This window comes from Symphodus melops (assembly GCF_947650265.1).
Source record: "Symphodus melops genome assembly, chromosome: 20".
Taxonomy (NCBI): domain Eukaryota; kingdom Metazoa; phylum Chordata; class Actinopteri; order Labriformes; family Labridae; genus Symphodus; species Symphodus melops.
Window position 1 is genome coordinate 19,732,675 of NC_136710.1, and position 27,702 is coordinate 19,760,376.

The window sequence follows — 27,702 nt, forward strand, 5'->3', positions numbered from 1 at the left end:
AAAGTTTCTCTCTGTTTAATCGTGATCTGGTCCTATCGTATCACAACAAGGCAGTGGAAAAATCTGGACCCATTTTCACGTGAAATTTCAGGCCTTTGTCTTTGGCTCCTTTTACATTTTTGAAAAAAAAACAACAAAAAAAACACAAAACATTACATTTCAAAGTGTCATCTGACGGAGTCGTTACGAAGAGAAGTCCTTCAGAAAGCAGACGAGTTGAAAAGGTAAGAAAACTACATTTCCTGTGCTCCAGTACAATATAGAAACTCTAATAAATATACAAAAGAGATAAAATAAATATGCAATAGTTACGACAACGAGTGAAAAATGGTATAAAAGACTCAAACTCTCTCGGGCTGTGTGTGTGTGTGAAGACATTTAAACTATCAGTAAAGATTATATAAAGGTCACGGAGACGTCTGAACCAATCACGTCAACCCGCCGCCGCCTGAGAGGGACGATGGGCCGATTCTCAAACCGCCCTCTCCTCTCCCTCGCTCCCGTGGAGGCCTCGTCCACACGCTGGCGGCGAGCTTTAAAAAAAGACTCCTATCAGCATGTAAGATGTTCACGTGTAGACGGGGAACACGCTGATGACATCACACCGTACGCCGACGCTGTCAGGTTTGTTCACACGAGTTTAGTGCGATGGCAGACGTGACCAAACGAGTGCTAACGGGACGTTTTGCACGCTCGCACACACACACACACACACACACACAGTTACTCTCTCACTGTGTTGGCGAGCAGAGACAACTTTGACGAGGAGCTGCAGAGGAATGGCGAGAACATTTTCGTTGACTTGGCGTGCTCATGACAGCTGTAACAGTGCGTTTTGTGTTTTCATTGTGGACAGTGTGCGTGTGCGTGTGCGTGTGTGTGTGCGTGTGTGTGTGTGTGTGTGTGGGGGCGGGAAGAGGAAAACCTTTATTTCAAACACTCCCCGCCTACGTGGTGAACAGCGAGTGGCACCTTTCATTTGTCGCCATGAAGACGCCACTGACGAGAACGTTTGTTGACAAAAACATGAAAGTTTTTAAATAAGAAAAAAAAAAAAGATGAATTGTTCAGATTTAAACATTAAAAAAAAGTGATTTTAACGAGTCTGCACAGGTGACGTAAAATCACCTTTTCCATGAAGTTCCTGTTTCTGTGGGAGTGAGGGGAGGCGGTCCCAAAGCGTGTGGAGGAAGCCATCAGAGAAAGGTCCTGTGTGTGTGTGTGTGTGTGTGTGTGTGTGTGTGTGTGTGTGTGTGTGTGTGTGTGTGTGTGTGTGTGTGCGTGTGCGTGTGCGTGTGCGTGTGTGTGTGTGTGTGTGTGTGTGTGTGTGTGTGTGTGTGTGTGTGTGTGCGCGTGAGTCTTCAAGGTGAAAGCCACTCTGTGCAAAAATAAAAAGGGCTATGGTAATAAATATAGCTTAGTGCTGACTCGTTTCTTCTCTGGTGAGTGACGGACAGTGAGGACAGGAAGACGAGGGGTCACAAAGGTTCAGTGAAATGAGCGAACGACCTCAAAGACAAAACACACAACATCAGTTTCCTGCTTTACGTTACCATGTGACATCCTGGGTCTTAAAGGGCCGGCGACAACACGAGACCATCTTCTAATCTGAGCTGGTTTAAAAAGACGAGGGAGACCACGGACAGGAGGATGAGTAATCCTCTGAACACTCACATCAGACAGACCGCTGTCACAGACGAGATCTCACAGGAACGCGCGTGATAAAACGTGACTTCGAGGGGGAAAAACAAATATGGAGGACGATCGACGTCGTCAGCTGGCCGCGCATTTCGCTCTGCAGCCAAAAAGAGAAATGGAAAATAATCGTATTCAGTGTTGCCAAGTCCTCTGTCAGGAAAATAACTAGTGGCTGATCTACATGTCGTTAAATTACATCATCGCCTCATTTGCATAAAGGCAATTTGCATGTAATCGTAACGGACGCTGCAGGAGAGAAATAACGTTGTGGGAGACGAAAAGTCAGTTTATATATATACAAAAACTAAATATGTTTAAAAGTACAAATGAACTCGTTTCTGTTGATTTTTGGTTTTTTTTTGCCATTTGAATTGGACGTCACTTCTTTAAATCAAAAGTCACAGAGAGGACGTGGAAAGTCGCTGAGTTGGCAACACCGATCGCGTCGACGTCGAACACTTGGAGGTTGTTTGGACGGAGAATCGTTTGAGACGAGCCCTGAATCAGGCCACGCCCCCTCGATGGTGTGTAACGTATCTTAAAGAAAATGAGTCAGGGGATCTTTGCAGAGGCTTCTTGTTTCGACTTCAGACAGATTTGATCCCCCTCATGTCTTAAGACCCAAGATGTCAGAAAAGCTATCCAAGTGAATTTGATCCTGCACTTTTCCTTCCTCACAGGGTCGATGTGTGATATCTGTCCTTCCAGGTTTTCACGCTTATTTCCTGATTTTTTTTGTGAGACCATGTGGTGCAGGGTGGAACCTCTGTGATCACACCAGGCCGTTGACGAGCCCTTTCTCACACTCCTCGGCCAGAAGCTTCCAATGCTGCCGGTTCTCCTGGCATCCCTCCAACAACGGGGAGCAGAACTCCGACATTCCAGCCAAAGTCTGTGACACACAAAGGACATCACACTGAACTCAGAACATTACGAGCAGAACGGGATGAAGAAGGAGGAGACAATATTTGTGTCTCATTTAAAAAAAAATCTGTTTTACTATATCTTTAGAGCAGCTTCACTGTTTGTTTCAGCTGCTGTCCCTTTTAGCCCCCCCCCCCCAACATGCCCACTTTCTCCTGATTGGCCAGCTCTCTCGTAGCCTTCCGGGAGGGGGCAGAACGCTGCAGGGCTGCCAGTGGAGGGCTGCTCTCCAGCGCTGGGAGAAGAGAGTTCACGTAGAGGCTTTTAAAGCCGTCTGGTGAAATTCTTGGTTTCATATCGGGGGAACTATGGCGTCGTTTAGCGCCCACTGCTGACTCGTCCTGGGATGACCTCATGATCTGACACAAGTTATTGTTACACTAACGGGTCAACTTTAAACCTCTCTTCTTCCTGATTTCCTGACAAACGTCTGCCGTAGCCACGAGCGAAAAAGTCTTTCTCAGCTCTTCATTTGGTGCAGATGTTTCCAGAGAAATAAAAAAAAAACAGAAATAACCACAAGTGAATTACCTCATATAACTGAGTACAGATGGCATCAATAAAGGACACTTGCATGCTGGGAATCTTATCTCTCTTCTCACGATTCATCAGGTCCTACAGTGAGACAGGGACAGACACAGGACGTGAAGAAAAGTCTGCAGTTTAACAGCTTTCAGTTCATCAGGCATCGTGAACATCCGTCACCTCCTGTAAAGTGTTTTTAGATTTCAGGACAAATTCAGTGTTACGTAAACTTGCAGTGATACAGTTCGGTGTTTTAATGATTAAAAGCCAAGAACAAGCAGAGGGAGATTAAAACAGAGAGGCTCCAGATCAGATCCCTGAGGAACCCCACAGCGTGAGACGTTGTACTCACGCTGGGCTCAATGTTGAGCTCTCGTCGCTCCTTGTCACCCTGTTCAAAGAACTCAGTGGCCACCAGCTCAGCGATCTGCACCAGAGAAAAGAAACAAAGACACGATAAACAAACATGACTAAGAGAGAAAACATCAAACCTGTTCAAACATTATCAACACTGATGGCACCACATGGCACCATCTACCGCTCTGTCTCCCTGCACGCTTATTTCTTATTGGCTCCTTCAAATCTAAAATATCAAACATGTGGAAGTCTGCGAGACATTTTGAAGCTTTTTTTTATGTTGGAGTTGGAGCTGATAAAAAGCGTTCTTCCTTCTGCTGAATTTTAAATCGACACCTTAAATGTAAAAATCCAGGAAACATCAGCCAGAGGACCAATCACAGGGCTTGCAGGGCTCGCACTGTTTTGACAGCGTTCATTGATGCAGAGTGATAACCAGACTTTAGAGGGTTAAACATCTGTACCAACTCTAAAACATCCAAACATCCTGAGAGGTGATCTGAGGCTCAGTCTGAGCCCGGCTTAAGGTTTCTGAGATTCCTCTTTTCTAACTAAGCTTGGCCAAATATCCTCAACACAACATCCCTCTCGATTCGCTGTGACATATTTCTCAGTGACATTTAAAAATGCAGAACACAACTTCTTTTGGCGTGACCTCACAAACACTCTGTGGCAGAAAGTGTGATGATCATCCCGGGAGGCTGATTTATAGAGACCAAGAGAAAGACAACGTGCAGCATTCGAGCGCCGTGGAATTTAAGAAGCACGTCAACGATAAGACAAAGTAACACGGGGTCTGGCAAGTCGGTCTAACTTAATGTTCTCCATCTGTTTACGACGAGGAGAATAAGATCTGACTGCAGCCTGGAGCTCCAATCAGCATCACTCTGTGAGTGTGTGTGTGTGTGTGTGTGTGTGTAAGCCATCTGCAGCTCGCTGATTGACTGGGTAATCAAGGCTCAGAGTTACAGAGCTGCAGGGAGAGAGAGAGAGAGAGAGAGAGAGTCTATTATAGCCGACAAAAACTAACACTTAGCACGAGGCAAACCGCCGAGGCTAATTACCTCTGTCTTTATTTACTTACCCTCATGTCTGTCAAAAACACAAGACGACTTTTGTCTGCACAGCAAAGTGAGCGAGCGCCGAGTTAAAATAACTTCACCGCTTCATTAGACTTCCAACAACAGCAGAGAGAGAGAGAGCTGCGGCTGTGCTCGTGAGAACATCCAAACTGTTGATCCTGGAGGATCCGCTGCCTCAAACTTCAGCCAGGTTTTTATGATCCAGCTGAAGAACAGTTGGGTCCACTCGTCATCTGCAGGTTCATTTTGGTATTTTAAGACCTAGATTTTATTTTTCTGAATATATTTCTGGGTCTTAATAAATAGTTTTGGAATATGTCTCGACAGTTTCTTCAGCTAACAGTTACAACATTGTGTCTGTAATAGCTGTACAGTAATGACTGACCCTAAATGGTCCCGTCTCCACTGAGGCCGACTATTTGCTTTGGCATCGCCCACTTTTAACACAAACTTAATGCAGTTCAGTGTTTTCAGAAACAGCCTCAGGCCGGCTGTTTTCTGTCACCGTGCTGTCTCAGGTGAAAAACAGTTAAAGGTCACATGACCTCTTCCTCCTCTTCAGGTGAAATCAGTGTCCTCGCTCCTCTTCATCATGTGTGTGAAGTGTGTTGTTGTAAATCCACTCTGATCCTGTATTTGATCATGTCTATAAACCCCTCTATTTCAGCCCTGCTCAGAACAGGCTGTTTCTGTGTCTGTAGCTTTAAATATGTAAATGAGCTGTGTCTGACCACGCCCCCTCTCTGGAAGGGGGGCGTGGCAATGGTTCTTAAGAGCTTTGGAAACTCAAAATGAGGATTTTACTGCACCTTAAAGTGATATAAAAGTTCTCCTCTCGTAGAGGAAATAATCTCTCCTTCGTTGTCGGCAAATGAGAATTACAGTTTGATAATTAGATCCGGATGAGGTGCTGGTGTGTGTGTGTGTGTGTGTGTGTGTGTGTGTGTGTGTGTGTGTGTGTGTGATTTTTTTAACAGCAGAACATATTTGCATGTGAATGTTTACTGCATGTTTTCAGAGGTGTCATCTGAGGACAGCAGCACAGCTGTTCTTATTAATGAGCCCTCACTTGTCTACACACACACACACACACATGCATGGAGTGTGTGCGCCTGTCATGACTTTCACCATCGCTGTGGTTCCTAACGAGGAGAGTCGAGAGAGGAAACAGCTCAGGGACAGGTGAGGTCAGGTGAGGAGGCACTGAAAGGGTTAACTGTGTTATTAAAAAGTGACACTTCTTCATGAAAACGTTGAGAATCGCTCATCTTGCTGGACTGCTTCAACTTGCAGCCACGAAAGAAGCATCAAGAGCTTCAACTTAATCGACTGGGTCTCAGGTAGCCAATCAGAGTAGGGATACAGAATGACGTCACCAATCAGAATCAAAACCATCATTGTAGAAAAGGCCCAAAGTTAGGGGTATGTCTGATGACCCGAGAAGTGAGCCTGCCCATGTGATGAGTCATAATATGCTAATTAGTGTCACCGCAGTATCAACAGGCAGACGAGAGAGCTTCGGTTGTGCCGTTTTAACTCTATAGAAGCTGTGTGTGCGTAAATGAAAGTGTGAGTATTTACCTCTTGTATAGTTATCACATTGTTACTCATGTTGATGTTGTTGGTTGATGTTGTTGGTTGAGTGAAAGTCGAAGCCTGCGTGCTCGCGGTATGATCGGTCCCGTTAATGATAGCTGATTGCATGCAGGCTAATTTACGTCCCTCTGCTCACTTGACTCTGTGCGTCAGTGTGAGATGTGTCATGTTGGAGGCATGTCCATTATACCCTTATTACGTCGTATTAAGACGGTTATGACTGAGCCGAAAGTGTTTAATGTCAATTGAGTATTGTTATTAATGTTGCGTTCCAACTACGCTAATTTGGTAACCGGATGTAGCAGCTCGTCTGCATGTTTCAAAATAAAAGCATCCTGGTTTTTGTAGTTAGAGGATTTGTATTGTATAGACTGAAATGTTAAAGAGGCCTGTACATTCTGTGTTTATGTTTGATAGTTTAAGTTAGTGTAAAGAGAAATGTGATTTATAATTACTGAATCGCTTGCTGTGTTATATTTCACTGATATTACTTTATATAGGTAAAGTCCTTTGTTATTCTGTATTATTGATACTGTATTTTGTTATTCTTTCTGTTTATAGAGACCACACACACACCCATTCACGTTCAAATGCATAACTGAAGCAACCAGTTACCACTATTTGTATGTGCTGCTTGGTTGGAAGTAAACAAAGCTGAACAGTGAAATCTCTCTCTGCCTGTCATTCATCATACTCCCTGGAACCGTGGCCTTAAGTGGTGTTCTGGCCGACACTTTGGATGTGAACCTAGTGATTAACACAGAACTAGCGCCCAGCCTGAACTATTTTCATTATCTCTACTACATTAATGGTCCTTCGAGCCGGATCACTGGGTTTACGTCAGAGATGGATCATTTTCCGGAGTATGATGCTCGTGGTGCACGCCCCAGACGTGACATTCGCCTCCCTGCACGCTATGCAGACTACGAGGTGGATCACATCAGTCAGAGACCCAGAGAGGAGGTGAAGACGCCAGAACAGGGGAATAGAGTAAGGAGCTCCCTAACCTCCCCTTATGACTCCCCGACACCTAGTCACCTGCCGAGGCGGGATGCTATTCTCCAGGAGATGGAGTTGAGCTATGAGAGTCTGGGCCAACGGCACATTCGTGAAAACGAGCCTGTCTCCCCACAGTTTTCAGAGGAAGAATCTAGGTACCGGTCACCAGATCACTTCACTCCCTTACCTCGCACGCTGCACCCCAGACGGCCATATGAGGATTATAGAGCAGAGTTAGAGGGCATTCGTCAGGAGAGACACACGATTCAGCAAACACAGAGACGCATGTCATCAGAGCTAGATGAGTTGAGAACACTGCGATCGGAAATGAGCCAACTAGTGGATGCTGTACGTAAAATGCAGACGCAATCTTCTGTTCATGTTCACAACTCAGAGTCAATGGTGAAGCCATCACAGCCACCGGCAGCAAGTGGATCTTATGATGGAGAAGAGGACGACTGGCCTGCACCGCCACCACAGTTAGCACAGGTACATGAAGTACCACCGCCTAGCAACCCACCCCAGCTGCATCGCCTTAATAGGAGACTAGAGGAGCTTTACGGTGTTAAGGAAGAGATGCCAACCCCAACCATTGACCATGTTGTGGGTCAACCACAACTCCCAAACTCAGCTCGTGATGTCCCTCCTGCAATGAGGCCACAGTATGATAATACCTACCCATCTCCCTGGTTCAAGCCTGTTCAGCCTCCACCACTGCCATACGGTGGTCCTATAGTTAGATCCAAGTTTACTGCAGCTTATGGTGGTCACAGGAGTGGGCTTGGATATAATTCAGTCCTGCCACAGCAGCACTCAAGCATGCCATGGTCACACCAACCGCCTACTGGACTACCTCAAGGAAGCAATCCAGAGCCAACTTACCATGGACCACGCCCAACAATTCCCAACTTCTCAAGTCGGGACCCTAGTGAGTTTGCACGGCTCAAGATCTCACTGGAGAACCTCCTACCACAGACTGCAACTGAGTTGTTTAAGTACCAGGTGTTGGTCGATCATCTACACCTAGAAGAGGCCAAGTTAATTGCTGATGCTTACCTCAACTCTCCGATGCCCTTCTCAGACACGATGGTTGCCCTGAATGACAAGTATGGCCAACCACATCAGATAGCGTTGAGGCGGATAGCTGCTGTGCTGGACGGCCCAGACATCAGACGTGGAGACCTTACTGCATTTGAGAAGTTTGCACTCCAGATTCAGTCACTTGTGGGAATGCTGAGAACATTAGGCCCCGATGGAGAAGTCGAATTACAGTGTGGCTCACATGTTGCTCGTCTGCTAAGTAAGCTGCCACCTGAACAGAGAGCAGAGTTTCGCCGCTGCATGTTTCATCAGGGCAGACGGTCCCACACCTTACTAGACCTTTCCGAATGGCTGAAATATGAGTCTTGGTGCCAGGACTCTGAAGGGCAGTTAGCGGTGAGAGGTGCTAGGGAGAAGCTGGGGGCAAAATCTGAAGGACGACAGGGCAAGCGATCCATCACTGTCCTCCACGGTGTGGAAGAAGCTGCCAGGACCCCTGTGGTCCCGGTGTCAGGTAGCTACTTTAAAGGAAACAAAAGCAGGCCATACTGTCCATTCTGCAACAATGAGGAGCACTACCTCAGTCAATGTATAGCAGTATCTAAGCTAACTAAAGAGCAGCTAACAGAATGGATAAAGAATAATAGAAGGTGTTGGCGCTGTGCACGGCCACACCGGGCGGCCCAGTGCAACTTGAAAAGGCCATGTAGTCTCTGCCAGGGGAAGCATCTCCAGGTGCTGCATGAGGTCAATGTGAGACCACCTAAGTCAGCGACAACACCCACGGTGGAGAACCACGGAACAAGGGCTACAACTGAGGTACTCTACCTAGACAGACCAAGGGAAGGCAGCCGAGTTCTTCTGAAAGTAGTCCGTGTCCGCATTCACCATGGTGACCGAACACTCAACACCTTTGCCATATTGGACGATGGTTCAGAGAGGACTATGCTGTTGCCAGATGCGGCGGAGAAGTTAGGTGTGCAGGGGACCCCAGAGGACCTACCTCTACGTACAATTAGACAGGATGTACAGACCCTCAGTGGTGAATCAGTGTCATTCACAGTCTCTTCTCCTGCAAAGCCAAAGACAAGGTTCAAGATTTCAGGTGCATTCACTTCTGCTCGCATCGGGCTAGCCGACCATACCTACCCCTTTAAGCAACTTCAGCAGAAGTACAAGCACCTTATTGGCCTTCCTATCCGTGACCTCACGAGAGTGGAGCCCTTGCTTCTCATAGGGAGTGACCACCCCCATCTCGTCACACCTATCGAACCCGTCAGGTTGGGACCTCCAGGAGGGCCTGCCGCCATTCACACTAGGCTGGGCTGGACACTTCAGGGCCCAGCTAGTGTAGTCTGCCACCTCAACCGACCACAGCAGTGCCTATTCACCACAGTAGCACCTCAGGTTAGTGAGCTGATGAAGCACGTAGAGAGACTATGGCAGGTTGATACTGTTCCATTCAGAAGTGAGAAGATAGTCACACGTTCAAGGCAGGACCAAGAGGCCATAAGTATCCTTGAGGCCAAAACCACCAGGGTAGAAGTTGATGGCATATTACGTTATGCCACCCCACTGCTCCGTCGAAAGGACATGCCGCTCCTTCAGGCCACTAAAGAGGCCGTCATCCCCAGTCTACGAAGTGTAGAAAGGCGATTGGCTAAAGACCCTGCCAAAGCTGAATCCTTCCGAGTTGAGATGGAGAAACTGATCAAGGCAGGCTCTGTCATCAAGTGTGGCCCTGAGGCACCAGTGGAGGAAGGCCAAGAGACATGGTATATCCCACACCATATGGTGAGCCATAATGGAAAGAATAGGCTGGTGTTCAACTGTTCCTATCAGTATCGAGGGCAGAACCTGAATGACTACCTGTTGCCTGGGCCAACCTTAGGAGCATCGCTTCTGGGAGTCCTGCTACGCTTTCGAGAGCATTCTGTGGCAATCAGTGGAGACATCAGAGGCATGTTCCACCAGGTTCGTCTCCTCCCAGAAGATCGTGCCCTGCTCAGATTCGTTTGGAGAGATGTCCGTCTAGCAGAGCCTCCTGCAGTGTACGAGTGGCAGGTGCTACCGTTTGGAACGACGTGTAGCCCCTGTTGTGCCACATTTGCCTTACAGCGCCATGTCACTGATAACAGCCAGCCAGATGACGAGGTGAGATTCTCAGTGGAGAAGTGTTTTTATGTGGACAATTGTCTCCAGAGTGTTCCAACCATCACCGAGGCGAGGTGCCTTGTCGACAAACTACGAGCCCTTCTAGCCTCTGGAGGGTTTGAACTGCGACAGTGGGCCAGCAATAGACCAGATGTGATAAGCCACCTGCCAGTAGAGAGCCGCTCTGCTAGTGTTGACCTATGGATGACTCAGAACAAGACAGAGGCCCCAGAATCCACTCTAGGGCTAAGCTGGCTCTTTCACGCTGATATCCTAGGCTACAAGCATCGTCGTGTAGAGTATGGTGTACCCACGATGCGCAACATCTACAAAGTGTTGGCGAGTCAATATGACCCCCTAGGATTCATATTACCCTACACTACCAGGGCAAAGATACTCGTCAGGCACCTTTGGGACAAGCACCGAGGATGGGATGATCCATTACTACCTCAGGAGCTTCTACAGCAGTGGGAGGCCTGGGAGGAAGAACTGCAGATCCTGTCTCAGGTCACCTTGCCCCGGCCATACTTGCCAAAGGAGGTGGACATCTCAGGTCTTCACAGGGAGGTACACATATTCTGCGACGCCTCGGAAGAAGCCTATGGTTCTGTAGCATACCTCCGGACTACTGACAGACAGGGTGGAACGTATATGTCATTCCTGATGGCCCGCTCTCGAGTCTCTCCAAAGCGACTTCACTCCATACCCCGATTGGAGCTCTGTGCTGCACTCACTGGTGCCCAGCTCTCACGGGTGCTGGAAAAGGAGCTCACAATCAACATCAATCAGACAATCCTCTGGTCTGACTCCACAACGGTGCTGACATGGCTGAAGTCTGAGTCCTGCCGATTTAAAGTCTTCGTCGGCACTCGCGTGGCCGAGATACAGGAGCTAACTGACAGGCACGCCTGGAGATACGTTGACTCAGCGAGGAACCCCGCCGATGACTTGACACGTGGGAAAACGCTGAAGGAGCTTGTCGAGCCCAACAGATGGAGCCAGGGACCCTCCTTTCTCCTGCTATCGCAAGACTCATGGCCAGAGGATCTCGCCGTGCCCCAAGCTGAGGATACCTCAGAGTTGCGTAAGTCTATCTTCTGCGGGGTCACTGTTGATGTATCGAGTCAGCCCACTCCAGACCCGAGTCATCACAGCTCTTGGAGAGAGCTGGTAGATGTGACAGTACAGGGGTTGCATGGGGCGGCCAACTCTAATGATAACCTCACTGCTGAAGACTACCGTCGAGCAAAGCAGTTGATTCTCCAGAGGGCTCAAATGGATAGTTTCCAGCAGGAGCACAGCCTATTGAAAGCTGGTAAGCCAGTCCCTAGAAGTAGTCGACTTCTCACTCTGTCTCCTGAACTGGATGAGAAGGACGGGCTCATCCGTGTTGGTGGACGACTCCGTCGAGCAGAAGACCTCGAACTGGCGGCTCTTCACCCAGTCATTCTAGATCCAGGTCATCAAGTAACTAAGCTCTTGATTCAGGACTTTGATCGCCGCCTCAGCCATCCAGGCCCAGAGCGGGTGTTCGCTGAGCTCCGACGATCGTTCTGGATCCTGCGAGGGCGTGAGGCTGTTCGGCGCCACCAGTATAGCTGTGCTGACTGCCAACGATGGAGGGCCAAACCCGCTGTACCAAAGATGTCGGACTTGCCAGCAGCTCGTCTGCGCTTATTCAAGCCAGTTTTCTATTCCACAGGGATGGACTGCTTCGGCCCATTCGAGGTCAAGGTGGGCAGGCGTCGGGAGAAGAGATGGGGGATCATCTTCAAGTGCCTCACTACCCGGGCAGTTCACCTGGACCTTCTTACGAGCATAGATACGGACGCTTTCCTGATGGCCCTCCGTCGATTCATTGCCCGCAGAGGAACGCCAGCAGAACTGTTCTCGGACCAGGGGACAAACTTTAAGGGAGGTGAGCGAGAACTCCATGAGACCTTCATGGGAATCTCTCCTGAACTACAAGAGCTCCTTGCACCACAAAAGATCGCCTTCCGCTTTAACCCCCCGGCGGCTCCCCACTTTGGAGGCGTGTGGGAGAGGGAGATACGTACAGTGAAGAGTGCCCTCTATGCCACAGTGGGTGCTCAGCCTGTCTCCGAGGAGGTGCTCATCACTGTGCTTACTGAGGTAGAAGGGATCCTCAACAGTAAGCCCTTGGGTTATGTCTCTTCAGATGCCAGAGACCCGGATCCAGTAACTCCGAATGTTCTTCTGATGGGGCGGCCAGATGGTTCTCTACCTCAGGTAGTCTACCCTGAGAACGAGCTCCTTAGCCGCCGCCGGTGGAAGCATTCGCAAGTCTTGGCAGACCACTTCTGGGCCCGTTTTATCCGCCTCTATCTACCAAGTCTTCAAGCTCGCCAGAAGTGGCAGGCTACTCCAGCTGACATTGCACCGGACTGCGTGGTGATGATTGCTGATCCACAGTTTCCCAGAGCTCTATGGCCAATCGGAAGGGTTGTCAAGACTCATCCCAGCCCTGACGGGCGCATCAGGTCTGCTGACGTAAAAGTAAAGGAGAGAGTGTACACCCGGCCAGTAGCCAGACTGGTGGTGCTTCCCGCACTTCCTTCAGGAGAAGAGGTGGATGATTCCACTACCGCAAATTCAACTTAACCATTGAACTTTGTTGCCTTTATTGATGAGCAAATGTTTACATTTGGGGGCGGCTGTAGAAAAGGCCCAAAGTTAGGGGTATGTCTGATGACCCGAGAAGTGAGCCTGCCCATGTGATGAGTCATAATATGCTAATTAGTGTCACCGCAGTATCAACAGGCAGACGAGAGAGCTTCGGTTGTGCCGTTTTAACTCTATAGAAGCTGTGTGTGCGTAAATGAAAGTGTGAGTATTTACCTCTTGTATAGTTATCACATTGTTACTCATGTTGATGTTGTTGGTTGATGTTGTTGGTTGAGTGAAAGTCGAAGCCTGCGTGCTCGCGGTATGATCGGTCCCGTTAATGATAGCTGATTGCATGCAGGCTAATTTACGTCCCTCTGCTCACTTGACTCTGTGCGTCAGTGTGAGATGTGTCATGTTGGAGGCATGTCCATTATACCCTTATTACGTCGTATTAAGACGGTTATGACTGAGCCGAAAGTGTTTAATGTCAATTGAGTATTGTTATTAATGTTGCGTTCCAACTACGCTAATTTGGTAACCGGATGTAGCAGCTCGTCTGCATGTTTCAAAATAAAAGCATCCTGGTTTTTGTAGTTAGAGGATTTGTATTGTATAGACTGAAATGTTAAAGAGGCCTGTACATTCTGTGTTTATGTTTGATAGTTTAAGTTAGTGTAAAGAGAAATGTGATTTATTATTACTGAATCGCTTGCTGTGTTATATTTCACTGATATTACTTTATATAGGTAAAGTCCTTTGTTATTCTGTATTATTGATACTGTATTTTGTTATTCTTTCTGTTTATAGAGACCACACACACACCCATTCACGTTCAAATGCATAACTGAAGCAACCAGTTACCACTATTTGTATGTGCTGCTTGGTTGGAAGTAAACAAAGCTGAACAGTGAAATCTCTCTCTGCCTGTCATTCATCATACTCCCTGGAACCGTGGCCTTAAGTGGTGTTCTGGCCGACACTTTGGATGTGAACCTAGTGATTAACACAGAACTAGCGCCCAGCCTGAACTATTTTCATTATCTCTACTACAATCATCATCGTTAACATCATGAAGGTTGTACAGTCGGTGTTCATAAAAAAAATGGGTCTTTAGCTTTTTCTTAAAGGTGCAAATTATGGACCGAAAGGAGTTTGGAAGTTGGTTCCTCCACCGGGGGGCGACAGAGTGCGATTAAAGACTGAGGACGATGTTGTGATTGTTGACATCTAAGATCTCATGTGTTTGAACTGTGGGAGGAAGTCGGAGTGCCTGGTGAAAACCCACGCTAGCACGCTAGCACGGGGGGGGGGGACATGCTAACTCCACACAGAGAGGCTAATGTCAGACGAGGGATCATTGCTTAACATCTTGAGCTTGGCTGTCGGCTGTAAAGTTTGAATGATGTTGACATTTTTTCCAGAGACGTTTCCGTCGGTATGCGTCAGGTCACGAGTCGCAGCAGAGGAAGCGAAGAGTCAACAAACCCAAAGTACAAATCAATAATCTATGTGTGGATGTTTTACCCTCTTCTGCACCGGCCAGGGCTTCGTGATCGCTGAGATGTCACACGCAGTCATCAGCATCGACCTGGAAGAGGAGAAACATTCAAACAGTATATAATTATAATCATTCACATTTTAATGATCAGTAGAACCTCCCTAAAAGCATAGAGCTACATGTTAGCATCATGGGCTAACTCCCAGGTCTGAATAACATCAACGAGAGAGAGAGAGAGAGAGAGAGAGAGAGAGAGAGAGAGAGACAGAGAGAGCGAGAGAAAGAGAGAGAGGGAGAGAGAGAGAGAGAGAGAGAGAGAGACAGAGAGAGAGAAAGAGAGAGAGAGAGACAGAGAGAGAGAGAGAGAGAAAGAGAGAGAGACAGAGAGAGAGAAAGAGAGAGAGAGAGACAGAGAGAGAGAGAGAGAGAAAGAGAGAGAGACAGAGAGAGAGAGAGAGAGAGAGAGAGAGAGACAGAGAGGGAGAGAGAGAGAGAGAGATTGGGGGGGGAGAGAGAGAGAGAGAGAGAGACAGAGAGGGAGAGAGAGAGATTGGGGGGGAGAGAGAGGCCTGTTTCTATTCAGGCTCTCATTGGCTGCAGCAGTTTAGTGAATGGGAAGGTCCTGATTGGTCACATGAGGCATCAATCAAAAATATTGGACACTAAATTATCGTGCTGTAACTTTTTTTTTTTTTTTTTTGAATAAAGTCCACTTTGAATAAATTTAGAAGATGACATGGTTGGAGGTTGTCGACAGCCTCGTGGTTAGTGAGCGGCCCGGGTTCAAATCCAACCTCACTGACTCTATCCTGTCCTGTCGCTCCAATAAAAGCAGGAAAAGTGCTCAAAATATTTTAAGAAAAGAAAATCACATTCACACATTTCTGATAATATCTGCACATTTATTTATTTATTTTAACTTAATACCAGTCTTGGCTTACAATACTCTGATAGTAATCAAACCCGATTTGTCTCACTGTTGATGTTCTGTGACGGCGTGTTGGCGCTCACCTCAGCAGGTCTCTGTGATGTTCGTCCTCCCAAACAAACTGACTGTTCTTAGTGAGCTCGAAGAACTCCCCCCGCCTCCTGAAAACACACACACACACACACACACACACACACACACACACACACACACGTACAGGTAATGACACAGCAGATAATTATCCTCATATTAAAGGTACTTACCTCCCCTGCCACCCACAGTCTAGACCGAGGGAGGGAGGAGATAACAGCTGTAATCACGGAGGAAGATAAGTGGAACAAACAGTGCTAAAGATATAAAAGAAAAGAAGAGCGAGGCGACACTTCACCAACTTCAGGCCTCGTTGCGGCTTTGACAGGGAAATTCTAGTTCGCTCTGTTTTTACATATTTAGGGATCGAAATAAGAAAGTTTGAGAAAGTTCTTCATCCAGCTCTGTGAGCAGGTTCATCTGCCCAATTTAAAAAAAAGAGGAAAATACAAAATCAAACAGATTTAGATGGTTTGTCTTCATTCAGAAGGACGTCAGGTCTCTACGGCGCCAAATTCCCCAGATCATACCTGAACAGGTAAACATAGATGACCTGCAGCCTCACACACTAGACCAGGCGTAGTCCCTCCGCCGACTCACAACATAACAGAGGCACCGCCTAGTGGCGCTATTTTGTACTACAACGACATATCCTGACTCGTCCTCAACTGCAAAGCCTCTGGACGCCATCTATCACTCCGCCCTCAGATTCATAACTGGAGACAGATTGGATGATCAACTTTCTAAAAAACGCAGACTGGGATAATCAAGATGGCGTCCGATGATGGAAACCAGTTTCTCCTTCATTTTAGTGCTGACTGAAACTAATGACGGTCCATCTGTCCAAAATAGCCTGCAGTCACTTCCCCTTTGGCCCAATCGGACCTTTCCTCGTCCTGTGTCCCCTCTCCAGTCAGACGAGCACCTGGGCTTGACGTTTGGTACCTACTTCATGTAGAGCGCCAGGTCTGTGGCCAGAATAGCCCTCTCGATCATCTTCAGAGTGGCCTTGTACTCGTCCAGGGAGAGACCGCTCAGGATCTGGTTTCCCTGGAGAGGTGGTAAATCAGAGGAGGAGGGAGGAGAGAAGAAGTGTCAGTGTAGGGACAGCTCTGTGTTTTATTGACACGTTAATCAAGTCTTCTTGGGGGTCGTATGAAAGACGCCGTTAGGGGGCCTTTCTATTGTCAAACCCTTTTTGGATGATCCGCAGAGACGCAGTAATCTTTTAACTCTTTCGGAGGAAATCAGGCTGGATTTGTGAAAACCCTCTCCTGAATTCAAATGAAAGATCTCAAGTTGACCCAGGCAGGTTGAGCCGACACGAAACGCTGATACGCTTAGTTTTGTATCCTAGGTTTAATTTAAAGAGGACATGTCTTTTCTTTTCAAACAGCGCCCCCTGTGGTCTAAAAGAATCACCTGTGTTTCTGAGCTTTGGTCCAAATATAACATGAATCAAGCAGCAGAGGAGGTTTGTGACCCTGAAGAAACCAGCTCTCTCTGAACGCTCCGTTTGGTGTGTGTGTCTCTTTAAATGCAATAAGCCCCGCCCCCTGAGTTCTCCCAGTCGACATCCCTCCTCTGTAGAGAGAATAAAAATGGCCGACCTGCGCAAACAGTTTATCTCTAGGCTGGAGGTGGGGAGGGGATTTTGTTTTTTCTACCAGAATCCCACTGTGACATCACAAGGGGAGCACATTTGAAACGGAGCATTTCTGTGTTGTCAGACTTCTGCAGAACACAAAACAAAGGACAGGATGGATTTATTTAACATGTTGCTGGTTTGTAGTTACTCAGGATACCCAAATAAAATGTTTAAAAATGTTCTCATTATATGTTTTCTCCATAAATAGACATTTTAATTCTTCTGTTGAGGCTGAACTTGCAGCTGTGAGGCCCCCTGGTGGCAGCAGGGGCGTAACGCACCACATGGTGGTCGTATAGACAGAAACGGCTCTGCAGTTAATACTTAGTTAAAATGTACACACAGAGGGATAGAAACCGTCTCAGACACTCTGATTGGCCAGTGAGGGGGGTTGCCATGACAACACCACAGACTACATAAACACACCCCCGAAAAGAATAGCTGAATGCGGCCCACACACCTCGAGTGTTTATTAGCATGTTCATTGACACACATTCTTCATTTGAAGAGCGGCTGAGAGCGGCGTGTGTTTGCATTAATGCTCGTCTGCCCGCATTAACAGAGTGCGCTCGTGAAAAACGTCCGTGCAGCGGCGAGGTTAAGTGGTGCCGCGGAGCCGGGAGTGGATTCAGAGTTTGTTTTGAGGCCATAAAGACGAGAGCGGGCTGTTCGTCTCTTTGTTTTATGGAGCCATCAGAGTCTTCGAAGGTGGGTTAGCAGCTGGAAAATGAGCAGAATAAGACGGAGAGAGGTGCAGCGGCGAGCGGCGAGCGGGCGACAACATGAAGGCCTGACTCCGGAGTCTCACTGTGCAGAGAAGAGCTTTGAGGAGAGCAGATTACAGCTTTATGTGACGCACAGAACACTTTATTTTTCCACTGCAAATCAGCCGTTAGAAGACTCAGAGACTCCTTATCAGAATTAAAAGTCTGTTAATCTTTAGTTATGAGCAACCTGCAACCTCTGATTTTGCAAAAAAGCTGCAGTTCCTCCAGTGTCCACTAGAGGCGGGCTGCAAAGACCAATAGATGCACATGAGGTCCCATATTAAGAAAGCACATTTGTTTACGGTTTAAAGTGAAGGGTGAATGTTTCATTTGAATAATTACGGCCGCAGTGAGTCGACTCTCTCGCAGCTGTTGACCAACGAGGCTCCGTCTCTTTTTCTGTTTTTATGGCGAGCACCAACTTTGGGCTTAGAATCTCCAGCGTGTCACTCAGACTCAGCAACATGGATCTCATGGCCACAACTTTACAACCTGGTCTGGTCTGTGACATAATGATCAGGGGCCACACATGACCACGTCCTGCCTAACACCAACCTATGAAAGAAGAGCGTTTGATTGGTTGTTCTGGGACATTATAAAACACACTAGCTTGTGGTAGTAGAGGCAGCATCAATGTAAATAATCTTCCACGCCTGCTCTTTAGTGACTTTGCTGAAGAGCCAGTTTGTGTCGTGCAAACCAGAAAACTGCAGAATCTAGCGGAGCGAGTCAGAGCTGTGCTCAGTTTCTCAGAGAGCGGCTCAAAGCTTGGCCGGGCAGGAAACCAGCAAGGGACGGCGTCCTGGATTTGACTCTGGGTACAAAATATGTTTGAGGAAATGAGTCCAGATGAGCAGAAAGGGCTTCGCATACTTACTGCATGACCCGGGATGTTCCTGATTGATGCGTGTTTATAACATCATGGCCGCACGATTACATTACCACCTCTTGTGAAGTTTTTATTGTATTACAGCTCGTTTGTTTTCCTGCAGGGTTTTTTGGCATCAGCGAAGGACTCGGCCTTCTGACAGACTCGGCAGGATCTGCGGGTCGTCATTGAAGGATGAGACTCTCGACTCAAAGACGGCGAGTAGCTCTGCAAGCTAACGACCTTCTGAACGCATTCCTGAGTGTGGCAGCGAGCCGCGCGGGGACGCCAGGACAGGAGGAGACCAATCCATGGCGCCCGCGACAGAGCTCAGCGGCTGCATACTGAATCAGCTGCAGCTGTGAGAGGACAGCGAGTGTCAGGATTTACATAACCGAGAGAAGAATCACATCCAGGGAGCCACTCGGGAATAAATCAGCTTCAACGTAATCAAATAAATACGGAGATTTCATGACGGCATAGCTGTAAGCTAACGTGTGTGTGTGTGTGTGTGTGTGTGTGTGTGTGTGTGTGTGTGTGTGCGTGCGTACCGGGCTGTTGAGGATCATGAGGCAGTGGTCGAAATGGTGATGCTCCATGGTGGAGTGGCAGTAGAGCTGAGCCAGCGGGTGGTCGCTCCTGCACACAAACACACACACGTCATGATATATACAGTGAGCTCCCACACACACACTCATGTACAGTATAGAGTCGTGCAGCACCTCTGTATGTAGGAGTTGTTGACTCCTCTGTGGTCCAGGTCATGACTCAGGGTGGCGATCATCAGAGCCAGAACCTCGAGGTCGCTCAGGTAACCCTGTCAGGACACACGCAGGAAGTAAGAGGGCGAGACGGGAGAGACAAGACGGACAGTCTGACTGTGTTTCAATCAAAGAACATTCATTCAAAGTGTCAATAATGGGGGGGTGGGACTAGTTAGTGAAAGCGCCTAGAGTCTAAAGTCCTGGAGAGCGTGCGTCCCGGGTTCATCCCCTCCAGACTGGAGTGCTGCAGCAGAGACTACATCATCCTGTTCCTTCAAAACCTCCTCCGGCCCCCCATCCCCCAAACTCCTCATCCTCACCTACACAGCCCTCCATAACCTGGCTCCTCCCCCCTACTGTCTCAGCTCCTCCCCCTACTGTCTGAGCTCCTCCCCCCTACCTGTCTCAGCTCCTCCCCCTACTGTCTGAGCTCCTCCCCCCTACCTGTCTCAGCTCCTCCGCCCTACTGTCTGAGCTCCTCCCCCCTACCTGTCTGAACTCCTCCCCCCTACCTGTCTCAGCTCCTTCCCATACTGTCTGAGCTCCTCCCCCCTACTGTCTGAGCTCCTCCCCCCTACCTGTCTGAGCTCCTCCCCCTACTGTCTGAGCTCCTCCCCCTACTGTCTGAGCTCCTCCCCCCTACTGTCTGCGCTCCTCCCCCCTACCAGTCTCAGCTCCTCCCCCTACCTGTCTCAGCTCCTCCCCCCTACTGTCTGAGCTCCTCCTCCTACCTGTCTGAGCTCCTCCCCCCTACTGTCTGAGCTCCTCCCCCCTACCAGTCTCAGCTCATCCCCCCTACCTGTCTCAGCTCCTCCCCCCTACAGTCTGAGCTCCTCCCCCCTGCAGGTCTGAGCTCCTCCCCCCTGCAGGACCTCCCCTCTTTGTTTTGCTTTTCCAGACAGTTAAAGATCACTACAGACACTTCTGTTAGGGGATCATTTGATTTTGGAGGGAGCAGATGGCCTAATGGAGGATTAGTCATGCAAGTGGACTCGGGTTCGAGTCCGACCGGTGTGACCCCACTCTCTCTCTCTCTCTCTGTTTCCCGCCCTGTTGACCGTCCTACTGAATAATCACACCGCTGGTTTTGCTGTCGATTTGCAGACGATGAAACTCGATGTGATCGCCTGAAACAGAATCTGTCCGAGCTCACCTGGAGGCGTCCTGACTTGAGCAGGGCGAACATGCTCTGAGCCGTGTTGAAGGCGTGTCTCCAGTTGTGATAGGCCACATTCTTCCTGTAGTTCTTCTTCACACTCAGAACCCACTGACACAGACTCTGCAGAAACACAGATGCACACTTTGTGAGGAAAGAGCGAGAAGACGCGCCGATGACATTTACATCACCTGAGCGGCACGGACTCCACTCTGCTCAGCAGGATGTTTAAAGTGGAGGCTTTATAGTTAAACAGCAGCAGAAGGAAGACAGAGCAGAGAGGGCTCCACTGTCAGGATGTTTGTCTTTCTAAAAGTGCACGCTCAGCACGCTGCCAGCTAATCAATGCTCTCTGCTGCTTCATCAGAAACACACCGAGAGCTAATCTCACTCAAGTCCTGTGTCATTTTCTCCACAGGATCGCTGCCCATGATGATGAATGACGTCTTTTACTAACACCGTCCTGCACAGTTTGACTCCCCCCCGGGGCGGAGCCGCTCTGCTGGAGGTCAAACCGACAGGCGAGCTCTGCGGGAGGGGCCAAAACGTCCTGCAATCAAAAGGCTCTCTTTATGAGACTCTCACTCTCTCTCTCTCTCTCTCCCTCTCTCTCTCTCTCCGCAGACACTCCGGAGGTCAGCCGCAGACTCACAAGGACCACTTCAGGGTGGCGAGCGCTGCCGAGGAACCGAGCCAAACCCGCTAAAGGATGCAACGAGGAGAGAGGAGGGTCTGCTGGGCGGTGATGGATTCTTAGAGGTGTTTAAGATGATGCTGCTCTGTGTGTGTGTGTGTGTGTGTGTGTGTGTGTGTGTGTGTGTGTGTGTGTGTGTGTGTGTGTGTGTGTTAAGGATGCAAACACACACACACGTTTTAACGCTCTGATGGTGACATCCTTTCCTGCATTTAATGGACCTGAAAGCTGCTCTTGGCCTGCACCGAGATGAGCAGCGAGAGCAGGTCGTGTCGGGACGACGTGGCTGCTTGTTGTCTGTTGTTGTGCTTCTGCGTTGCCGTGATACGGCGGTAATAATAACGCTGTGTGGATTGGGTTGTGATGTAATGCAGGCTTTGTCTCCAAAGCCGTAAACACTCCTGGGGATGAGGACAGAGTCCATTTGCACACTCACATAAACACCGCTCTCCAAAATGATAAACAACACAGGTTTGATTGATGGGGTACGGTGGCCCTGAGAGCTCAATCCAGTGTTGTTTAAACACAACCGTATTAACAAAGCATCATCAATTTGACATAATGACACAACAAAACCAAATATCACACCCACACAAACAAAACAAATTACAGGAATGAATACAAGGACAGAGAGAAGACATCCAACAACAACAACGAGTCCATCTCCCTCCACTGTTACTGCTCACGTCAGAGGTAAAGCTCAGCTGCTGCTGCAAACACAGGCGTCTGATCCAACCTTCACAGCAGAGTCACCCCGTTCTGTTCCCCGAGCACGCCTCACCCGTAAAGTCCTGATAAACACGGTACGCTCTCATGCACGTGCACGAGTTTCTCTCTACCTCGACTCTTCTCCTCTGTCGCCCCCAAGTGGTGAAACAAACCTCCAAACTCCATCTGATGTGCAGAGTCCCTTTTCACCTTTGAGGAAAAGCTAAAGACCCAGCTCTCTAAGAAAACCTTTATGATGATGACGAAGGTGTTTATGCTGAAGAAGAGTCTATTTTGTGCTCTGCCTCTGGTCACTTCCTGTCATCGCCCGGTCACTTCCTGTCAGCGCCCGGTCACTTCCTGTCAGCGCCTCAGGTCACTTCCTGTCAGCATCTCTGGTCACTTCCTGTCAGCACCTCTGGTCACTTCCTGTCTGCGCCACTGGTCACTTCCTGTCTGCGCCACTGGTCACTTCCTGTCAACGCCTCTGGTCACTTCCTGTCAGCATCTCTGGTCACTTCCTGTCAGCACTTCTGGTCACTTCCTGTCTGCGCCACTGGTCACTTCCTGTCAGCGCCTCTGGTCACTTCCTGTCAGCGCCTCTGGTCACTTCCTGTCAGCACCTCTGGTCACTTCCTGTTAGCACCTCTGGTCACTTCCTGTCAGTGCCTCTGGTCACTTCCTGTCAGTGCTTCTGGTCACTTCCTGTTAGCACCTCTGGTCACTTCCTGTCAGCACCTCTGGTCACTTCCTGTCATTACCTCTGATCACTTCCTGTCAGCGCCTATGGTCACTTCCTGTCAGCGCCTCTGATCACTTCCTGTCAGTGCCTATGGTCACTTCCTGTCAGCGCCTCTGATCACTTCCTGTCTGCGCCTATGGTCGCTTCCTGTCAGTACCTCTGATCACTTCCTGTCAGTACCTCTGGTCACTTCCTGTCTGTGCCTCTGATCACTTCCTGTCAGCACCTCTGGTCACTTTCTGTCAGCGCCTCTGGTCACTTCCTGTCTGTGCCTCTGATCACTTCCTGTCAGCACCTCTGGTCACTTTCTGTCAGCGCCTCTGGTCACTTCCTGTTAGCACCTCTGGTCACTTCCTGTCTGTTCACTTCCTTTCAGTGCCTCTGGTCTTCCTGTTAGCACCTCTGGTCACTTCCTGTCAGTGCCTCTGGTCACTTCCTGTCAGTGCTTCTGGTCACTTCCTGTTAGCACCTCTGGTCACTTCCTGTCAGTACCTCTGATCACTTCCTGTCAGTACCTCTGGTCACTTCCTGTCTGTGCCTCTGATCACTTCCTGTCAGCACCTCTGGTCACTTTCTGTCAGCGCCTCTGGTCACTTCCTGTCTGTGCCTCTGATCACTTCCTGTCTGTGCCTCTGATCACTTCCTGTCAGCGCCTGTTATTTCCTCTTCTCTGGATCCTTGCTGGAAACATCTTTTTATGTAAGCATATGAACCGTCTGTACGTGTCCTCCTTGGTCTCACGTCACATCAAAATCAGCTGCAGGTGAACATGGAAAGGAAGTTCATCAAATAAAACAAAACATTTGATTCATTCTCCGAGGGGACCAAGAACATCCAGCAGACAGAATCTTTCTGAGGAACAAATGAGAGCAGTCAGTGAGTATAAACGCCTCTGATCCAAACCGGGCTTCTTACCGTGTACTTCATCTGGAAGTTCTGGACCAGGTTCAGGTCCACAAACATGCGGATGGTACCCATCGTGGTTTCAGCGTCTGACAGCTCAAAATCACTGAAGCTGAAGTCCAGAAGACGCAGCGACTGAGCTGACGGCACGGTGGCTACCTTCACGCGCACACACACACACACACACACACACACACACACACACACACACACACACACACACACACACACACACACACACACACACACACACACACACACACACACACACACACACACACACACACACACACACACACACACACACACACACACACACACACACACACACACACACACACGGGAACAAACCCAGACGTCAGGACGTTCAAAACACGTTAAAATAGAAGAAGATCATCTGCATACATGTTTGTAATCTGTGCAGTTCCCTCTCCAGCTGTGAACGCTGCTCTAACGGTTCATGTTTGGAAGCTGCCTGCGAGCGCTGTCAGGAACCAATCAGGGACAGGCCGGCCAATTAAAACGATGACGAGGCCGTGTGGCTGCAGGGAGGACGCTTCATTAATTTATGCACTTTATTTATAAAGTGAAAAAGCCAAAACTGAACTCAAACATGAAGCTTTCTATTCATTTTGAGAAAACGACCAAATGTGGAGAATAAAATGTGACTATTTTGAGACTAAAGACATTTTAAGAAACATTTTTAAAGTTCATAACAGAATAAAAACCGTCCTCTCATTTTTAGCATGCTAGCTAGTTACTCAGCTAACAGGATGTCACGCTGCATTATACATTTCACATCACAAACTACGAGATCTTACAACACGTCTAAATACGATGACAAGCAAAGTTACAAGAGGGATCGTTCGCAATGGATTGTGGGACGTGTAGTTTCTTTGACTTTAGAAAGAAATGGAGTTTTGAAACGACTCTCTTGAAGCTGTTTTCTCTGAATCATAAAAGTGAAGCCGTGCAGCAGCGGGAGCAGCGGAGGCGTCGACCTCGTGGTTAGCGAGGTCTGAGGAACAACTAATCATCTAAACCTGGCGACGCAGCCAGACGCCATAACGCAGGCTGACATCACTGGACTACAAAGACCAAAGACCCATGGTGCACGTGGAGGTCTCACAACAAAAGTATGACACTTCCTGGTCTCTCTGTGAAACTCTCTGTAGCCGTGTGTGTGTGAGCGTGACAGTGTGTGTGTGTGTCACTAACGCATGCACGCACGCCCGTGTCGGCGTGTGGAAGTGTGTATTTTTAAATGAATAAATTTGAATTTACCGCGGTTACCTGGAGTTCCCGGGACTCTTCATCTGCAGCGGAGGCGTGATACGACAAGACCTGAAACACATGAGGAAGAAATCCCTCTGTCAGTCTTTGATGTCTGCTGGAGGACCGCGGTCTGAGCCGGGCCCGTCCTGCGTTAACGTGGAGTGATGAACGCAGGCGAGCGCCACTTCTCCTGAACAATGTGAAGACGACCACCAAGTCCAGATCAGACGACATGAGAAGGAGCTACATGTCAGTATTAAACTTTCTACAATTACTCTCTGTGTCCTGTCTGGGCTGCAGCAACCTCACACACACACACACACACACACACACACACAGAAGTGCGACGGCCCAGTCCGAGCGAGGCCGGGCTGAACTGGGAAAAGTGGAGGCCGCTGGGCTGCAGAGGAGGCGGGCGTCAGCTGCAGCAGAGAGGAGTCTTCACCCCTGGAGCTCTGAAGCTGACAGCTCCACCACAGAGTGTGTGTGTGTGTGTGTGTGTGTGTGTGTGTGTGTGTGTGTGTGTGTGTGTGTGTGTGTGTGTGTGTGTGTGTGTGTGTGTGTGTGTGTGTGTGTGTGTGTGTGTGTGTGTGTGTGTGTGTGTGTGTGTGTGGGCTCACTTCTAATGAGTGTCACACAGGCTGAAGGCAGGAAAAGTGTCGAGAAGCAGCTTGAAATTGTCCTCATCACTGTCACTCACACACCCACATGTGGCTCTGCAGGAGATGCTCACACACACACACACACACACACACACACACACACACACACACACACACACACACACACACACACACGTGGACTTTTATATGTTAGCGAGGACCCTCACTTCCCCTCGCTACAAAACACAATCTCTTACCGCTAATCTATCCGTCACGTCCAAACGCGTTAGCATGTCACAAGGCGCAGACACTCGACCTCTGACAGATCATGACATCATAACCTACCTTTTTTTTTTTTGTTTGTTATCCATCCTACTTTTCCTGCTCTGATCAAACCCTGCAGCTGAACTGAGGCGATGTTAGATTAGCATAAAAGAAATAAATAAAAAAAAGACCAGATGCAAATGTGTCGCGTACTTGAGAAAAGATGACAGAGTGAAGAGGAGGCAGCTTTGAAGTGCAGATGAAGTTCGAGGAAATGTTTTTTTAAAAAGGTAAGCAAGACGTTATCAAAGAGCAACAGCAGCGGAGGACGCTAACACCCTCTCTTCTGGAGTTAGAGAGGATTCAGTGACATCACCTGAATATCAGAGCTGCTGTGATTGGTTCTTAAGATAATACCAGCGCTGCTAACATCCAGAAAAACATTCTGATCTCCGGTCTTCTGGATCCACTTTTCAGAAAACGTGTGCGCAAACAGGCCGTTTGGAGATGTTCCCTTCATGACATCACAAAGGGCAGTAGCCCCTCCCCCAGGTGGGTGACACTCCCACAGCTAGGTGTTTGTTCTGCCCTCTGAGTCTGCCTTCTCACCGTAAACAATAGGACATGGAGCCAGAAAGCAGCGAGTACACCCGAGCTCTTCCAGAGAGGGGGCGTGGCCAGACACAGCTCATTTACATATTTAAAGCTACAGACACAGAAACAGCCTGTTCTGAGCAGGGCTGAGCAAACTTTTTGAAGAGGAGGAGATCATGTGACCTGTAAGTTGTATTTTCAGTATGAAGAAGAAGAAGAAGTGCGAGGCTGACCTCCAGGGTGACCTCCTGCTTGGCCCTGGCTCGCTCCACTGTTTCATACATCTGTGTGTTCTGGATGCCGAGGCCGCAGAAGATGGCGAACGCCTCCAAGAACTGCTCGTCGTTTCTGTTGAAGGCCTTCACGCTGCCCGACGCCTCGTCCATCTTATTCACCAACTGACACACACCTGCAGAGACGCACGGGAACACACGCACACAAGCGATCAATACTTCTTCAATTTTTGGATTCAAAATAAACAAAATCAATCAAAACGATTTAAATGTATTAAAGGATGGTTAAACAACATCCTTCTACCACACATGGCGTCTGTAGATCAGGGGTCAGGAGCGCCACGCCTTCTGTTTTCCTCTCGAGCACTGATTGGTTCAGCTGAACAGCCACTCGGAGAGAAAAAAAGCTGACGGGTAATGGCGGTCCAACTGGGGTCGACGACCTTTAGGCTCTGACACTAATAAAGTTTGAGACCCCAGGAAGCGAGTCCGGAGATACCAAACTTCTCGAAGGGGGGGGGGGGTTGAAAATCGAGTTTGAGGATGTTCAGTGTGACAGTTTTCATAAAGTCTGTATTTTTAGCTTGAATGGAGCAGCGTCCTATCACTGACTGTTTGTTGTACCTTCTTTGACCTTATAAGGGCGTGGGACAGAGCACTGATGTCATCGTGAGGCTGTTTGGATGTCTCTCTTTAAGGTTGGACAAGCGGCGATGAGGAGGTTTGATCTCCCGAGGGGTTCGTCATTGATGATAATCTCTGTGATGGATGGAGCGGCACACGGCTAATAAACGAGCTAATGCTGCGCTTGGCTGGATGTTTTCTCAGGTTCCTCCAATAATCTGACCGTCCGTCCGTTCACCAATACATGTGGAAGATTTATCTTAAAGATACAGTCAGTCACTTTTTCCTACAAAATAAAAAATAAAAGTGAAGCTGCTCCTTTGTCCCTTCTGGGCCTCCG

General features: G+C 48.6%; 1 protein-coding gene and 1 long non-coding RNA gene across 2 annotated transcripts in view; both read right to left on the bottom strand.

Moving 5' to 3' along the window:
* pde5ab (phosphodiesterase 5A, cGMP-specific, b) lies at positions 1 to 26,934 on the bottom strand. The gene is made up of 13 exons (XM_079371008.1): positions 26,739 to 26,934; positions 25,064 to 25,114; positions 23,783 to 23,929; positions 20,721 to 20,846; positions 19,526 to 19,620; positions 19,355 to 19,442; positions 16,470 to 16,570; positions 15,514 to 15,591; positions 14,529 to 14,592; positions 3,500 to 3,574; positions 3,154 to 3,237; positions 1,695 to 2,590; positions 1 to 1,660 (listed from the first exon to the last, which is right to left on the bottom strand). The coding sequence occupies exons 1-12, from the start codon at positions 26,889 to 26,891 to the stop codon at positions 2,471 to 2,473; spliced, it is 1,182 nt and encodes a 393-aa protein (XP_079227134.1). The 5' UTR covers positions 26,892 to 26,934; the 3' UTR covers positions 1 to 1,660; positions 1,695 to 2,470.
* LOC306841248 overlaps positions 1 to 27,702 on the bottom strand; it is a 52,934-nt gene continuing 25,232 nt past the window's right edge. The window contains exon 2 of the long non-coding RNA XR_013781459.1: positions 1 to 356. This is a non-coding gene — a long non-coding RNA (uncharacterized lncRNA). The remainder of the gene's footprint in view (positions 357 to 27,702) is intronic.

Excerpts from the sequence above, each read along its gene's own strand:
- pde5ab (XM_079371008.1), bottom strand. The coding sequence starts at position 26,891 with ATGGACGAGGCGTCGGGCAGCGTGAAGGCCTTCAACAGAAACGACGAG. Across the intron at positions 19,621-20,720 it reads TCAAGTCAGGACGCCTCCAG|GGTTACCTGAGCGACCTCGA; the intron begins GTGAGCTCGGAC and ends GTGTCCTGACAG. Across the intron at positions 3,575-14,528 it reads CCTGGCCGGTGCAGAAGAGG|ATCGCTGAGCTGGTGGCCAC; the intron begins GTAAAACATCCA and ends TCTCTGGTGCAG.